We start from the raw sequence: 16,988 nt of genomic DNA, 5'->3' as shown, positions 1-16,988 counted from the left end.
ACAATTTGGTGTGCCTGAGTTGATTAGGCAGACCCCTCCCTTAATTGTTAGTCAATGTGACTGTGTTTAAGAATACTTAAGGCAGGATACCCTGGCTGTGAGACGTATGCTGTGTGTAACATTTATGTGTCTGGCAGAGTTAATCTTGGAGTTGAAATTGGAGGTGGAGATTTGAGGAAGATCTGGACTCTGAACAACAACTTTACAACTGTGAGAACTTTACTTTCCAAAAGCTGTGATTCTTTGTACTCTTCCTATCCTCCAGTACCTGGGAACTCTCTCCTCCTGTATCTCACTATGCCCTCCCTATTGCTTTTTCTGTTTACTGTTTCCTCACTCCTTTGTGAACATCTCTGTTCTCTCCAACTTCTCCACTCCCCACTGCACCATTATTTATACACCTCTCTCCCAACAACTTATTTACCCCTCAATAAAAAACACCCACAGAAATCCTCTATTCACACCCTCTATCTATTCCTTCCTGCTGCTGGGGTTCTCCCCTAAGCCTGAACCCAGACACACACACCTGATCTCACTCATGCCTCCCTGCCATCTCTTCCCCTGTAAATGGTGTTAACCTTTTCATTTAATACTGACTAAACTTAAAACTCGCCCCACAAATCAAGCATCCCAATAGCTTGCACTCCTGGCTACTGTCCCACAGTCACTTATACCACCCATTGTGGCCCAGCACACCCATCTACAGCACTTATTCCCTCACCTGCTGTCTCTTTAAGTTTCCCCTCAAACCTCTTAGATTGTAAGCTCTTCGGGGCAGGGATTTCCTTTCCTATTCTGTTTTTTTGCTGCACTTATTGTATTATTATAATTCCCTGTACTGTATTCTTTGTGAAGCGCTGAGTACACTCTTGGCGCTATATAAATAAAGACATACAATACAATATATATATATATAGCCCTGAGAATAGGAATCTGTGTACCTGCCCAGCCAGACCAGTGCTGTATATATTCCCGATGACCCCACCGTTCTGTGCTCCCAGGATCCGGTCCAGCACCACGGACAGAGCCGGCTTCACTGATTCCAAGCTGTTCTGGGGGAGAGAGTCCATCTCCAGCACGCACGTGAATCCCAGGACTGCCACGGCCGCTGTGTCTGTGATACGCACATACGTGGGGAGTTACATACGCGTGGGGGTTACATACATGTGGGGGTTACATACATGTGGGGGTTACATACATGTGGGGGTTACACTGTGCTCATCCTTATTTTTGTGCTATGGGCTCTATGTATAAAGAGGTGTGTGTGTGCTATGGGCTCTGTGTATAAGGTGGTGTGTGTGCTATGGGCTCTGTGTATAAGGAGGGGTCTGCGCTGACTTGGTTGAGTCCTGTGTATAATGTGGCGCACGCTGCATTAGGATCTGCGCCAAAAAAAGACTTACGCCATCTTTAAGGTGACCGAGAAAAATGCAGAAAACTAGTGATAAAGATTGATCAGGTTCTAGGTGTGCGAGAGAGCTCAGGCTCTAGGTGGGCAAGAGAGCCCAGGCTCTAGGTGTGCAAGAGAGAGCTCAGGTTCTGGGTGCGAGAGAGAGAGCTCAGTCTCTGGGAGCGAGAGAGAGAGCTCAGTCTTTAGGTGTGAGAGAGAGCTCGGTCTCTAGGTGTGAGAGAGAGAGTTCAGGTTCTAGGTGCGAGAGAGAGCTCAGTCTCTAGGTGTGAGAAATAGCTCAGTCTCTACGTGTGAGATAGAGAGCTCAGGTGAGAGAGAGAGAGCTCAGGCTCTAGGTGTGAGAGAGAGAGCTCAGGTTCTAGGTGTGAGAGAGAGCTCAGGCTCTAAGTGTGAGAGAGAAATCAGGCTCTGGGTGCAAGAGAGAAATCAGGCACTAGGTGTGAGAGAGAGCTCAGGCTCAGAGTTAGAGAAAGAGCTCAGTCTCTAGGTGTGGGAGATAGCTCAGGCTCTAGGTGAGGGAGATAGCTCAGGCTCTAGGTGAGGGAGATTGCTCAGGCACTAGGTGAGGGAGATAGCTCAGGCACTAGGTGTGGGAGATAGCTCAGGCACTAGGTGTGGGAGATAGCTCAGGCACTAGGTGTGGGAGATAGCTCAGGCACTAGGTGTGAGAGATAGCTCAGGCACTAGGTGTGGGAGATAGCTCAGACACTAGGTGTGGGAGATAGCTCAGGCACTAGGTGTGGGAGATAGCTCAGGCACTAGGTGTGGGAGATAGCTCAGGCACTAGGTGTGAGAGATAGCTCAGGCACTAGGTGTGAGAGATAGCTCAGGCACTAGGTGAGGGAGATAGCTCAGGCACTAGGTGTGGGAGATAGCTCAGGCACTAGGTGTGAGAGATAGCTCAGGCACTAGGTGTGAGAGATAGCTCAGGCACTAGGTGTGAGAGATAGCTCAGGCACTAGGTGTGAGAGATAGCTCAGGCACTAGGTGTGGGAGATAGCTCAGGCACTAGGTGTGGGAGATAGCTCAGGCACTAGGTGTGGGAGATAGCTCAGGCACTAGGTGTGGGAGATAGCTCAGGCACTAGGTGTGGGAGATAGCTCAGGCACTAGGTGTGAGAGATAGCTCAGGCACTAGGTGTGAGAGATAGCTCAGGCACTAGGTGAGAAAGATAGCTCAGGCACTAGGTGTGATAGATAGTTCAGGCACTAGGTGTGATAGATAGCTCAGGCTCTAGGTGTGATAGATAGCATAGGCTCTAGGTGTGATAGATAGCTCAGGCACTAGGTGTGATAGATAGCTCAGGCTCTAGGTGTGATAGATAGCTCAGGCTCTAGGTGAGGGAGATTGCTCAGGCACTAGGTGAGGGAGATTGCTCAGGCACTAGGTGAGGGAGATAGCTCAGGCACTAGGTGAGGGAGATAGCTCAGGCACTAGGTGTGAGAGATAGCTCAGGCTCTAGGTGAGGGAGATAGCTCAGGCACTAGGTGAGGGAGATAGCTCAGGCACTAGGTGAGGGAGATAGCTCAGGCTCTAGGTGAGGGAGATAGCTCAGGCTCTAGGTGAGGGAGATAGCTCAGGCACTAGGTGAGGGAGATAGCTCAGGCACTAGGTGTGATAGATAGCTCAGGCTCAGAGTTAGAGAAAGTGCTCGGCCTCTAGGTGAGGGAGATAGCTCTGGCACTAGGTGTGATAGATAGTTCAGGCACTAGGTGTGATAGATAGCTCAGGCACTAGGTGTGATAGATAGCTCAGGCACTAGGTGTGATAGATAGCTCAGGCTCTAGGTGAGGGAGATAGCTTAGGCACTAGGTGAGGGAGATAGCTCAGGCACTAGGTGAGGGAGATACTGTAGCTCCGGCACTAGGTGTGAGAGATAGCTCAGGCACTAGGTGAGGGAGATAGCTCAGGCTCTAGGTGAGGGAGATAGCTCAGGCACTAGGTGAGGGAGATAGCTCAGGCACTAGGTGAGGGAGATAGCTCAGGCACTAGGTGAAGGAGATAGCTCAGGCACTAGGTGAAGGAGATAGCTCAGGCACTAGGTGAAGGAGATAGCTCAGGCTCTAGGTGAGGGAGATAGCTCAGGCACTAGGTGTGAGAGATAGCTCAGGCTCTAGGTGTGATAGCTCAGGCACTAGGTGAGGGAGATAGCTCAGGCACTAGGTGAGGGAGATAGCTCAGGCACTAGGTGAGGGAGATAGCTCAGGCTCTAGGTGAGGGAGATAGCTCAGGCACTAGGTGAGGGAGATAGCTCAGGCTCTAGGTGTGATAGCTCAGGCACTAGGTGAGGGAGATAGCTCAGGCTCTAGGTGTGATAGCTCAGGCACTAGGTGAGGGAGATAGCTCAGGCACTAGGTGTGATAGATAGCTCAGGCTCTAGGTGTGATAGATAGCTCAGGCACTAGGTGTGGGAGATAGCTCAGGCACTAGGTGAGGGAGATAGCTCAGGCACTAGGGGAGGGAGATAGCTCAGGCACTAGGTGTGATAGCTCAGGCACTAGGTGAGGGAGATAGCTCAGGCACTAGGTGAGGGAGATAGCTCAGGCTCTAGGTGTGATAGATAGCTCAGGCACTAGGTGAGGGAGATAGCTCAGGCACTAGGTGTGAGAGATAGCTCAGGCCCTAGGTGTGGGAGATAGCTCAGGCACTATGTGTGAGAGATAGCTCAGGCACTAGGTGTGGGAGATAGCTCAGGCACTAGGTGTGGGAGATAGCTCAGGCACTAGGTGTGGGAGATAGCTCAGGCTCTAGGTGTGAGAGATAGCTCAGGCACTAGGTGAGGGAGATAGCTCAGGCACTAGGTGTGGGAGATAGCTCAGGCACTAGGTGTGAGAGATAGCTCAGGCACTAGGTGAGGGAGATAGCTCAGGCACTAGGTGAGGGAGATAGCTCAGGCTCTAGGTGTGATAGCTCAGGCTCTAGGTGTGATAGCTCAGGCACTAGGTGAGGGAGATAGCTCAGTCACTAGGTGAGGGAGATAGCTCAGGCACTAGGTGAGGGAGATAGCTCAGGCTCTAGGAGTGGGAGATAGCTCAGGCACTAGGTGAGGGAGATAGCTCAGGCTCTAGGTGAGGGAGATAGCTCATACACTAGGTGAGGGAGATAGCTCAGGCACTAGGTGAGGGAGATAGCTCAGGCTCTAGGTGTGATAGCTCAGGCACTAGGTGAGGGAGATAGCTCAGGCACTAGGTGAGGGAGATAGCTCAGGCTCTAGGTGTGATAGATAGCTCAGGCACTAGGTGAGGGAGATAGCTCAGGCACTAGGTGTGAGAGATAGCTCAGGCACTAGGTGTGAGAGATAGCTCAGGCACTAGGTGTGGGAGATAGCTCAGGCACTTTGTGTGAGAGATAGCTTAGGCACTAGGTGTGGGAGATAGCTCAGGCACTAGGTGTGGGAGATAGCTCAGGCACTAGGTGTGGGAGATAGCTCAGGCTCTAGGTGTGAGAGATAGCTCAGGCACTAGGTGTGAGAGATAGCTCAGGCACTAGGTGAGGGAGATAGCTCAGGCACTAGGTGAGGGAGATAGCTCAGGCACTAGGTGTGGGAGATAGCTCAGGCTCTAGGTGTGATAGATAGCTCAGGCACTAGGTGTGGGAGATAGCTCAGGCACTAGGTGAGGGAGATAGCTCAGGCTCTAGGTGTGATAGCTCAGGCTCTAGGTGTGATAGCTCAGGCACTAGGTGAGGGAGATAGCTCAGGCACTAGGTGAGGGAGATAGCTCAGGCACTAGGTGAGGGAGATAGCTCAGGCTCTAGGAGTGGGAGATAGCTCAGGCACTAGGTGAGGGAGATAGCTCAGGCACTATGTGTGATAGCTCAGGCTCTAGGTGTGATAGATACCTCAGGCTCTAGGTGTGAGAGAGAGCTCAGTCACCATGCTCTGACTCACCTACAGAGAATGCTGGTCCTGTTGGGTTTCTTAGAATAGACTTGGCCAGTGTGTCACTGGCTGCACAGGCCTCAGGGCTTGACATCACACACAGGGCTAGGACATCCAGAGCCAGCTGGTAAAAGGTGGTCAGCGGGGAATGAGTCTGTTCTACAAGGGAGTCAATGTTTAATTAGCCAGGAGAAACTATCAAAACTGACAAGAGTTAAGGACCACGTGCCCTGCCCAGTTTCCCCATTCTCCTGGGCTCCGGGGAACCCTCTGGTGCAGAGAAATCAAGTTACGTTCTCACGTCAATCAGGATAAAGTAATATCTGCAAAATGAGTGTGTTCTGGTTCATCTCTGCGTTTGAATCATTGGTGTTTGGCTGTCTGCACCTCCGAGACACACCCAGTGGTAACCCATTTATATGATGAAGTGACTTGCTGCTTCTTTGCTTGTGAACCCTCACACCCACTTTCCTGGTAGGCGGTCCCATATATCCACTACTCTCTCAGTAAAGAAGAAATTCATCAAGTCTCTCACCAACCACATGCACATCATAAACTTGTGTTCTAGCATCAATCTCTCTCGGTGTTTCCGACTCACCAACGCTTGCTATCTCCTCCTGGGTTTTCCCCTCTAGGAGAGCTACGAGGTTGGTGTTTCCTTCAGGACTGGGGACTTTGTTGGGGTCACAGCAGGAAGAGCGCAGAGCGAGGGTGTATAGTGCAACCAGCCCGGAGGTGAAAGGCAAATCTGGGAGGAAAGACATCAGAACATCTCCTCAGCAAAAAGATGAGACTAGTGGGGGGGGGGGGGGCAGGGGGTACAGGGTCAGAGCCGGGGGTACGGGGTCAGAGCCGGGGGTACAGGGGAACCCTGGGGTTTTGGCAGGTTATTGGAGAGGGAATGCAGAATATCTTGTGCAGAGTTCATATTGTTATTGAATCAAGTAGGGTAAAAATGAGAGTTGGCGTTACGGTTTCTTAATATAGGGAATACTCTATAATCAGCATCAAAGATAACATTTGGCTACATTAGGGTGAGATGAGGCGTTGTGTTTGTTACATTAGGGTGAGATGAGGCTTTGGGCCGGTTACATTAGGGTGAGATAACGCGTTGTGTTTGTTACATTAGGGTGAGATAAGGCTTTGTGTTTGTTACATTAGGGTGAGATAACGCATTGTGTTTGTTAGATTAGGGTGAGATGAGGCGTTGTGTTTGTTACATTAGGGTGTGATGAGGCGTTGTGTTTGTTACATTAGGGTGTGATGAGGCGTTGTGTTTGTTACATTAGGGTGAGATGAGGCTTTGTGTTTGTTACATTAGGGTGAGATAACGCATTGCATTTGTTACATTAGCGTGAGATGAGGCTTTGTGTTTGTTACATTAGGGTGAGATATGGAGTTGTGTTTGTTACATTAGGGTGAGATAACGCGTTGTGTTTGTTACATTAGGGTGAGATGAGGCGTTGTGTTTGTTACATTAGGGTGAGATGAGGCTTTGTGTTTGTTACATTAGGGTGAGATGAGGCTTTGTGTTTGTTACATTAGGGTGAGATGAGGCTTTGTGTTTGTTACATTAGGGTGAGATGAGGCTTTGTGTTTGTTACATTAGGGTGAGATAACGCATTGCGTTTGTTACATTAGGGTGAGATGAGGCTTTGTGTTTGTTACATTAGGGTGAGATGAGGCGTTGTGTTTGTTACATTAGGGTGAGATAACGCGTTGTGTTTGTTACATTAGGGTGAGATAAGGCGTTGTGTTTTTTACATTAGGGTGAGATAACGCATTGTGTTTGTTACATTAGGGTGAGATGAGGCGTTGTGTTTGTTACATTAGGGTGAGATGAGGCTTTGTGTTTGTTACATTAGGGTGAGATGAGGCATTGTGTTTGTTACATTAGGGTGAGATGAGGCGTTGTGTTTGTTACATTAGGGTGAGATGAGGCGTTGTGTTTGTTACATTAGGGTGAGATGAGGCTTTGTGTTTGTTACATTAGGGTGAGATGAGGCTTTGTGTTTGTTACATTAGGGTGAGATGAGGCGTTGTGTTTGTTACATTAGGGTGAGATAACGCGTTGTGTTTGTTACATTAGGGTGAGATAACGCGTTGTGTTTGTTACATTAGGGTGAGAACACGTTGTGTTTGTTACATTAGGGTGAGATAAGGCGTTGTGTTTGTTACATTAGGGTGAGATAACGCGTTGTGTTTGTTACATTAGGGTGAGAACGCGTTGTGTTTGTTACATTAGGGTGAGATGAGGTGTTGTATTTGTTACATTAGGGTGAGATGAGGCGTTGTGTTTGTTACATTAGGGTGTGATGAGGCGCTGTGTTTGTTACATTAGGGTGAGATGAGGCGTTGTGTTTGTTACATTAGGGTGAGATAACGCATTGTGTTTGTTACATTAGGGTGAGATGAGGCGTTGTGTTTGTTACATTAGGGTGAGATGAGGCTTTGTGTTTGTTACATTAGGGTGAGATGAGGCTTTGTGTTTGTTACATTAGGGTGAGATGAGGCTTTGTGTTTGTTACATTAGGGTGAGATGAGGCTTTGTGTTTGTTACATTAGGGTGAGATATGGAGTTGTGTTTGTTACATTAGGGTGAGATGAGGCTTTGTGTTTGTTACATTAGGGTGAGATATGGAGTTGTGTTTGTTACATTAGGGTGAGATGAGGCTTTGTGTTTGTTACATTAGGGTGAGATAATGCGTTGTGTTTGTTACATTAGGGTGAGATAACGCATTGTGTTTGTTACATTAGGGTGAGATGAGGCGTTGTGTTTGTTACATTAGGGTGAGATGAGGCTTTGTGTTTGTTACATTAGGGTGAGATGAGGCTTTGTGTTTGTTACATTAGGGTGAGATGAGGCGTTGTGTTTGTTACATTAGGGTGAGATGAGGCGTTGTGTTTGTTACATTAGGGTGAGATAACGCGTTGTGTTTGTTACATTAGGGTGAGATAAGGCGTTGTGTTTGTTACATTAGGGTGAGATAACGCGTTGTGTTTGTTACATTAGGGTGAGAACACGTTGTGTTTGTTACATTAGGGTGAGATAAGGCGTTGTGTTTGTTACATTAGGGTGAGATAACGCGTTGTGTTTGTTACATTAGGGTGAGAACGCGTTGTGTTTGTTACATTAGGGTGAGAAAGGCGTTGTGTTTGTTACATTAGGGTGAGATAAGGCGTTGTGTTTGTTACATTAGGGTGAGATAAGGCTTTGTGTTTGTTACATTAGGCTGAGATGAGGCGTTGTGTTTGTTACATTAGGGTGAGATGGAGTTGTGTTTGTTACATTAGGGTGAGATGAGGCATTGTGTTTGTTACATTAGGGTGGGATAACGCGTTGTGTTTGTTACATTAGGGTGAGATGAGGCTTTGTGTTTGTTACATTAGGGTGAGATGAGGCGTTGTGTTTGTTACATTAGGGTGAGATGAGGCTTTGTGTTTGTTACATTAGGGTGAGATGAGGCTTTGTGTTTGTTACATTAGGGTGAGATGAGGCTTTGTGTTTGTTACATTAGGGTGAGATGAGGCTTTGTGTTTGTTACATTAGGGTGAGATAACGCATTGTGTTTGTTACATTAGGGTGAGATGAGGCTTTGTGTTTGTTACATTAGGGTGAGATGAGGCGTTGTGTTTGTTACAGTAGGGTGAGATAACGCGTTGTATTTGTTACATTAGGGTGAGATAAGGCGTTGTGTTTGTTACATTAGGGTGAGATAACGCGTTGTGTTTGTTACATTAGGGTGAGAACACGTTGTGTTTGTTACATTAGGGTGAGATAAGGCGTTGTGTTTGTTACATTAGGGTGAGATAACGCGTTGTGTTTGTTAAATTAGGGTGAGAACGCGTTGTGTTTGTTACATTAGGGTGAGAAAGGCGTTGTGTTTGTTACATTAGGGTGAGATAAGGCGTTGTGTTTGTTACATTAGGGTGAGATAAGGCTTTGTGTTTGTTACATTAGGGTGAGATGAGGCGTTGTGTTTGTTACATTAGGGTGAGATATGGAGTTGTGTTTGTTACATTAGGGTGAGATGAGGCATTGTGTTTGTTACATTAGGGTGGGATAACGCGTTGTGTTTGTTACATTAGGGTGAGATGAGGCTTTGTGTTTGTTACATTAGGGTGAGATGAGGCTTTGTGTTTGTTACATTAGGGTGAGATGAGGCTTTGTGTTTGTTACATTAGGGTGAGATGAGGCGTTGTGTTTGTTACATTAGGGTGAGATGAGGCGTTGTGTTTGTTACATTAGGGTGAGATGAGGCTTTGTGTTTGTTACATTAGGGTGAGATGAGGCTTTGTGTTTGTTACATTAGGGTGAGATGAGGCGTTGTGTTTGTTACATTAGGGTGAGATGAGGCTTTGTGTTTGTTACATTAGGGTGAGATAAGGCGTTGTGTTTGTTACATTAGGGTGAGATGAGGCTTTGTGTTTGTTACATTAGGGTGAGATGAGGCATTGTGTTTGTTACATTAGGGTGAGATAAGGCGTTGTGTTTGCTACATTAGGGTGAGATAAGGCTTTGTGTTTGTTACATTAGGGTGAGATAAGGCTTTGTGTTTGTTAAATTAGGGTGAGATAAGGCGTTGTATTTGTTACATTAGGGTGAGATGAGGCGTTGTGTTTGTTACATTAGGGTGAGATATGGAGTTGTGTTTGTTACATTAGGGTGAGATAAGGCGTTGTGTTTGTTACATTAGGGTGAGATAAGGCTTTGTGTTTGTTAGATTAGGATGAGATGAGGCTTTGTGTTTGTTACATTAGGGTGAGATATGGAGTTGTGTTTGTTACATTAGGGTGAGATGAGGCTTTGTGTTTGTTACATTAGGGTGAGATGACGCATTGTGTTTGTTACATTAGGGTGAGATAAGGCTTTGTGTTTGTTACATTAGGGTGAGATAAGGCTTTGTGTTTGTTACATTAGGGTGAGATAAGGCGTTGTGTTTGTTACATTAGGGTGAGATAAGGCTTTGTGTTTGTTACATTAGGGTGAGATGAGGCTTTGTGTTTGTTACATTAGGGTGAGATATGGAGTTGTGTTTGTTACATTAGGGTGAGATGAGGCTTTCTGTTTGTTACTGTACATTAGGGTGAGATGAGGCATTGTGTTTGTTACATTAGGGTGAGATAAGGCTTTGTGTTTGTTACATTAGGGTGAGATAAGGCTTTGTGTTTGTTACATTAGGGTGAGATAAGGCTTTGTGTTTGTTACATTAGGGTGAGATGAGGCGTTTTGTTTGTTACATTAGGGTGAGATAACGCTTTGTGTTTGTTACATTAGGGTGTGATGAGGCGTTGTGTTTGTTACATTATGGTGAGATGAGGCGTTGTGTTTGTTACATTAGGGTGATATGAGGCATTGTGTTTGTTACATTAGGGTGAGATAAGGCTTTGTGTTTGTTACATTAGGGTGAGATAAGGCTTTGTGTTTGTTAGATTAGGGTGAGATGAGGCTTTGTGTTTGTTACATTAGGGTGAGATATGAAGTTGTGTTTGTTAGATTAGGGTGAGATGAGGCTTTGTGTTTGTTACATTAGGGTGAGATAACGCGTTGTGTTTGTTACATTAGGGTGAGATGAGGCATTGTGTTTGTTACATTAGGGTGAGATAAGGCTTTGTGTTTGTTACATTAGGGTGAGATGAGGCTTTGTGTTTGTTACATTAGGGTGAGATATGGAGTTGTGTTTGTTACATTAGGGTGAGATATGGAGTTGTGTTTGTTACATTAGGGTGAGATAAGGCTTTGTGTTTGTTACATTAGGGTGAGATAACGCGTTGTGTTTGTTACATTAGGGTGAGATATGGAGTTGTGTTTGTTACATTAGGGTGAGATAAGGCTTTGTGTTTGTTACATTAGGGTGAGATGAGGCTTTGTGTTTGTTACATTAGGGTGAGATGAGGCTTTGTGTTTGTTACATTAGGGTGAGATAACGCGTTGTGTTTGTTACATTAGGGTGAGACTGGTATAGTGATTGTATAAAGTGAAGATGTTGTTAGTAAGATAGTTATATTAGTGTTATGGTTTAGGGAATATTACAGCTCGGACGATTATTGGATGTCAGCACATTAATATTAGTGTGAGTAGGTGTCAGTACATTAATATTAGTGTGAGTAGGTGTCAGTACATTAATATTAGTGTGAGTAGGTGTCAGTACATTAATATTAGTGTGAGTGGATGTCAGTACATTAATATTAGTGTGAGTGGATGTCAGTACATTAATATTAGTGTGAGTAGGTGTCAGTACATTAATATTAGTGTGAGTGGATGTCAGTACATTAATATTAGTGTGAGTAGGTGTCAGTACATTAATATTAGTGTGAGTGGATGTCAGTACATTAATATTAGTGTGAGTAGGTGTCAGTACATTAATATTAGTGTGAGTAGATGTCAGTACATTAATATTAGTGTGAGTGGATGTCAGTACATTAATATTAGTGTGAGTAGGTGTCAGTACATTAATATTAGTGTGAGTAGGTGTCAGCACATTAATATTAGTGTGAGTAGGTGTCAGTACATTAATATTAGTGTGAGTAGGTGTCAGCACATTAATATTAGTGTGAGTAGGTGTCAGTACATTAATATTAGTGTGAGTAGGTGTCAGCACATTAATATTAGTGTGAGTGGATGTCAGTACATTAATATTAGTGTGAGTGGATGTCAGTACATTAATATTAGTGTGAGTGGATGTCAGTACATTAATATTAGTGTGAGTGGATGTCAGTACATTAATATTAGTGTGAGTAGGTGTCAGCACATTAATATTAGTGTGAGTAGGTGTCAGTACATTAATATTAGTGTGAGTGGATGTCAGTACATTAATATTAGTGTGAGTAGGTGTCAGTACATTAATATTAGTGTGAGTAGGTGTCAGCACATTAATATTAGTGTGAGTAGGTGTCAGTACATTAATATTAGTGTGAGTAGGTGTCAGCACATTAATATTAGTGTGAGTAGGTGTCAGTACATTAATATTAGTGTGAGTAGGTGTCAGCACATTAATATTAGTGTGAGTGGATGTCAGTACATTAATATTAGTGTGAGTGGATGTCAGTACATTAATATTAGTGTGAGTGGATGTCAGTACATTAATATTAGTGTGAGTGGATGTCAGTACATTAATATTAGTGTGAGTAGGTGTCAGCACATTAATATTAGTGTGAGTAGGTGTCAGTACATTAATATTAGTGTGAGTAGGTGTCAGTACATTAATATTAGTGTGAGTAGGTGTCAGTACATTAATATTAGTGTGAGTAGGTGTCAGTACATTAATATTAGTGTGAGTAGGTGTGAGTACATTAATATTAGTGTGAGTGGATGTCAGTACATTAATATTAGTGTGAGTAGATGTCAGTACATTAATATTAGTGTGAGTAGGTGTCAGTACATTAATATTAGTGTGAGTAGATGTCAGTACATTAATATTAGTGTGAGTAGGTGTCAGTACATTAATATTAGTGTGAGTAGATGTCAGTACATTTATATTAGTGTGAGTAGGTGTCAGTACATTAATATTAGTGTGAGTACGTGTCAGTACATTAATATTAGTGTGAGTAGGTGTCAGTACATTAATATTAGTGTGAGTAGGTGTCAGTACATTTATATTAGTGTGAGTAGGTGTCAGTACATTAATATTAGTGTGAGTAGATGTCAGTACATTTATATTAGTGTGAGTAGGTGTCAGTACATTAATATTAGTGTGAGTACGTGTCAGTACATTAATATTAGTGTGAGTAGATGTCAGTACATTTATATTAGTGTGAGTAGGTGTCAGTACATTAATATTAGTGTGAGTACGTGTCAGTACATTAATATTAGTGTGAGTAGGTGTCAGTACATTAATATTAGTGTGAGTAGGTGTCAGCACATTAATATTAGTGTGAGTAGATGTCAGTACATTAATATTAGTGTGAGTAGGTGTCAGTACATTAATATTAGTGTGAGTAGATGTCAGTACATTAATATTAGTGTGAGTAGGTGTCAGTACATTAATATTGGTGTGAGTAGATGTCAGTACATTAATATTAGTGTGAGTAGATGTCAGTACATTAATATTAGTGTGAGTAGATGTCAGTACATTAATATTAGTGTGAGTAGATGTCAGTACATTAATATTAGTGTGAGTAGGTGTCAGTACATTAATATTAGTGTGAGTAGATGTCAGTACATTAATATTAGTGTGAGTAGGTGTTAGTACATTAATATTAGTGTGAGTGGGTGTCAGTACATTAATATTAGTGTGAGTAGGTGTCAGTACATTAATATTAGTGTGAGTAGGTGTCAGTACATTAATATTAGTGTGAGTGTGTGTCAGTACATTAATATTAGTGTGAGTGGGTGTCAGTACATTAATATTAGTGTGAGTAGGTGTCAGTACATTAATATTAGTGTGAGTAGGTGTCAGTACATTAATATTAGTGTGAGTAGGTGTCAGTACATTAATATTAGTGTGAGTGGGTGTCAGTACATTAATATTAGTGTGAGTGGGTGTCAGTACATTAATATTAGTGTGAGTAGGTGTCAGTACATTAATATTAGTGTGAGTAGGTGTCAGTACATTAATATTAGTGTGAGTGGGTGTCAGTACATTAATATTAGTGTGAGTAGGTGTCAGTACATTAATATTAGTGTGAGTGGGTGTCAGTACATTAATATTAGTGTGAGTAGGTGTCAGTACATTAATATTAGTGTGAGTAGGTGTCAGTACATTAATATTAGTGTGAGTAGGTGTCAGTACATTAATATTAGTGTGAGTAGATGTCAGTACATTAATATTAGTGTGAGTAGGTGTCAGCACATTAATATTAGTGTGAGTAGGTGTTAGTACATTAATATTAGTGTGAGTAGGTGTCAGTACATTAATATTAGTGTGAGTAGATGTCAGTACATTAATATTAGTGTGAGTAGGTGTCAGTACATTAATATTAGTGTGAGTAGGTGTCAGTACATTAATATTAGTGTGAGTAGGTGTCAGTACATTAATATTAGTGTGAGTAGGTGTCAGCACATTAATATTAGTGTGAGTAGGTGTTAGTACATTAATATTAGTGTGAGTAGGTGTCAGTACATTAATATTAGTGTGAGTAGATGTCAGTACATTAATATTAGTGTGAGTAGGTGTCAGTACATTAATATTAGTGTGAGTGGGTGTCAGTACATTAATATTAGTGTGAGTAGATGTCAGTACATTAATATTAGTGTGAGTAGATGTCAGTACATTAATATTAGTGTGAGTAGATGTCAGTACATTAATATTAGTGTGAGTAGGTGTCAGTACATTAATATTAGTGTGAGTACGTGTCAGTACATTAATATTAGTGTGAGTAGGTGTCAGTACATTAATATTAGTGTGAATAGATGTCAGTACATTAATATTAGTGTGAGTAGGTGTTAGTACATTAATATTAGTGTGAGTGGGTGTCAGTACATTAATATTAGTGTGAGTAGATGTCAGTACATTAATATTAGTGTGAGTAGGTGTCAGTACATTAATATTAGTGTGAGTGGGTGTCAGTACATTAATATTAGTGTGAGTAGATGTCAGTACATTAATATTAGTGTGAGTAGGTGTCAGTACATTAATATTAGTGTGAGTAGATGTCAGTACATTAATATTAGTGTGAGTAGATGTCAGTACATTAATATTAGTGTGAGTAGGTGTTAGTACATTAATATTAGTGTGAGTGGGTGTCAGTACATTAATATTAGTGTGAGTAGGTGTCAGTACATTAATATTAGTGTGAGTAGATGTCAGTACATTAATATTAGTGTGAGTAGGTGTCAGTACATTAATATTAGTGTGAGTAGGTGTCAGTACATTAATATTAGTGTGAGTAGGTGTCAGTACATTAATATTAGTGTGAGTAGGTGTCAGTACATTAATATTAGTGTGAGTGGGTGTCAGTACATTAATATTAGTGTGAGTAGGTGTCAGTACATTAATATTAGTGTGAGTAGATGTCAGTACATTAATATTAGTGTGAGTAGGTGTCAGTACATTAATATTAGTGTGAGTGGGTGTCAGCACATTAATATTAGTGTGAGTAGGTGTCAGTACATTAATATTAGTGTGAGTAGGTGTCAGTACATTAATATTAGTGTGAGTGGGTGTCAGTACATTAATATTAGTGTGAGTGGATGTCAGCACATTAATATTAGTGTGAGTACGTGTCAGTACATTAATATTAGTGTGAGTAGATGTCAGTACATTAATATTAGTGTGAGTAGGTGTCAGTACATTAATATTAGTGTGAGTAGATGTCAGTACATTAATATTAGTGTGAGTAGGTGTCAGTACATTAATATTAGTGTGAGTGGGTGTCAGCACATTAATATTAGTGTGAGTAGGTGTCAGTACATTAATATTAGTGTGAGTAGGTGTCAGTACATTAATATTAGTGTGAGTGGGTGTCAGTACATTAATATTAGTGTGAGTAGGTGTCAGTACATTAATATTAGTGTGAGTAGGTGTCAGTACATTAATATTAGTGTGAGTAGGTGTCAGTACATTAATATTAGTGTGAGTAGGTGTCAGTACATTAATATTAGTGTGAGTAGGTGTCAGTACATTAATATTAGTGTGAGTAGGTGTCAGTACATTAATATTAGTGTGAGTACGTGTCAGTACATTAATATTAGTGTGAGTGGATGTCAGTACATTAATATTAGTGTGAGTAGGTGTCAGTACATTAATATTAGTGTGAGTAGGTGACAGCACATTAATATTAGTGTGAGTAGGTGTCAGTACATTAATATTAGTGTGAGTAGGTGTCAGTACATTAATATTAGTGTGAGTAGGTGTCAGTACATTAATATTAGTGTGAGTAGGTGTCAGTACATTAATATTAGTGTGAGTAGATGTCAGTACATTAATATTAGTGTGAGTAGGTGTCAGTACATTAATATTAGTGTGAGTAGGTGTCAGTACATTAATATTAGTGTGAGTAGGTGTCAGTACATTAATATTAGTGTGAGTGGGTGTCAGCACATTAATATTAGTGTGAGTAGGTGACAGCACATTAATATTAGTGTGAGTACGTGTCAGTACATTAATATTAGTGTGAGTAGGTGTCAGTACATTAATATTAGTGTGAGTAGATGTCAGTACATTAATATTAGTGTGAGTAGGTGTCAGTACATTAATATTAGTGTGAGTAGGTGACAGCACATTAATATTAGTGTGAGTACGTGTCAGTACATTAATATTAGTGTGAGTGGGTGTCAGCACATTAATATTAGTGTGAGTGTGTGTCAGTACATTAATATTAGTGTGAGTAGGTGTCAGTACATTAATATTAGTGTGAGTGGATGTCAGTACATTAATATTAGTGTGAGTGGATGTCAGTACATTAATATTAGTGTGAGTAGGTGTCAGTACATTAATATTAGTGTGAGTAGGTGTCAGTACATTAATATTAGTGTGAGTGGATGTCAGTACATTAATATTAGTGTGAGTAGATGTCAGTACATTAATATTAGTGTGAGTAGGTGTCAGTACTTTAATATTAGTGTGAGTGCATGCCAGTACATTAATATTAGTGTGAGTAGGTGCCAGTACATTAATATTAGTGTGAGTGGGTGTCAGTACATTAATATTAGTGTGAGTAGGTGTCAGTACATTAATATTAGTGTGAGTAGGTGTCAGTACATTAATATTAGTGTGAGTGGATGTCAGTACATTAATATTAGTGTGAGTAGGTGTC

The 16,988-nt window shown here is 42.0% G+C and overlaps 1 protein-coding gene across 1 annotated transcript in view; it reads right to left on the bottom strand.

Moving 5' to 3' along the window:
* LOC142473404 (cobalamin binding intrinsic factor-like) overlaps positions 1–16,988 on the bottom strand; it is an 80,827-nt gene that overhangs the window by 59,274 nt on the left and 4,565 nt on the right. The window contains exons 3-5 of the mRNA XM_075580651.1: positions 5,890–6,039; positions 5,301–5,450; positions 942–1,114 (exon numbers count right to left, since the gene is read on the bottom strand). Of these exons, the coding sequence (XP_075436766.1) occupies positions 942–1,114; positions 5,301–5,450; positions 5,890–6,039 (473 nt within the window). The remainder of the gene's footprint in view (positions 1–941; positions 1,115–5,300; positions 5,451–5,889; positions 6,040–16,988) is intronic.

Source organism: Ascaphus truei (genome assembly GCF_040206685.1).
Source record: "Ascaphus truei isolate aAscTru1 chromosome 8 unlocalized genomic scaffold, aAscTru1.hap1 SUPER_8_unloc_2, whole genome shotgun sequence".
In the NCBI taxonomy this organism is placed as follows: domain Eukaryota; kingdom Metazoa; phylum Chordata; class Amphibia; order Anura; family Ascaphidae; genus Ascaphus; species Ascaphus truei.
The sequence above is the reverse complement of the archived record's forward strand: the minus strand, read 5'-3'. Positions and strand labels throughout refer to the sequence as shown.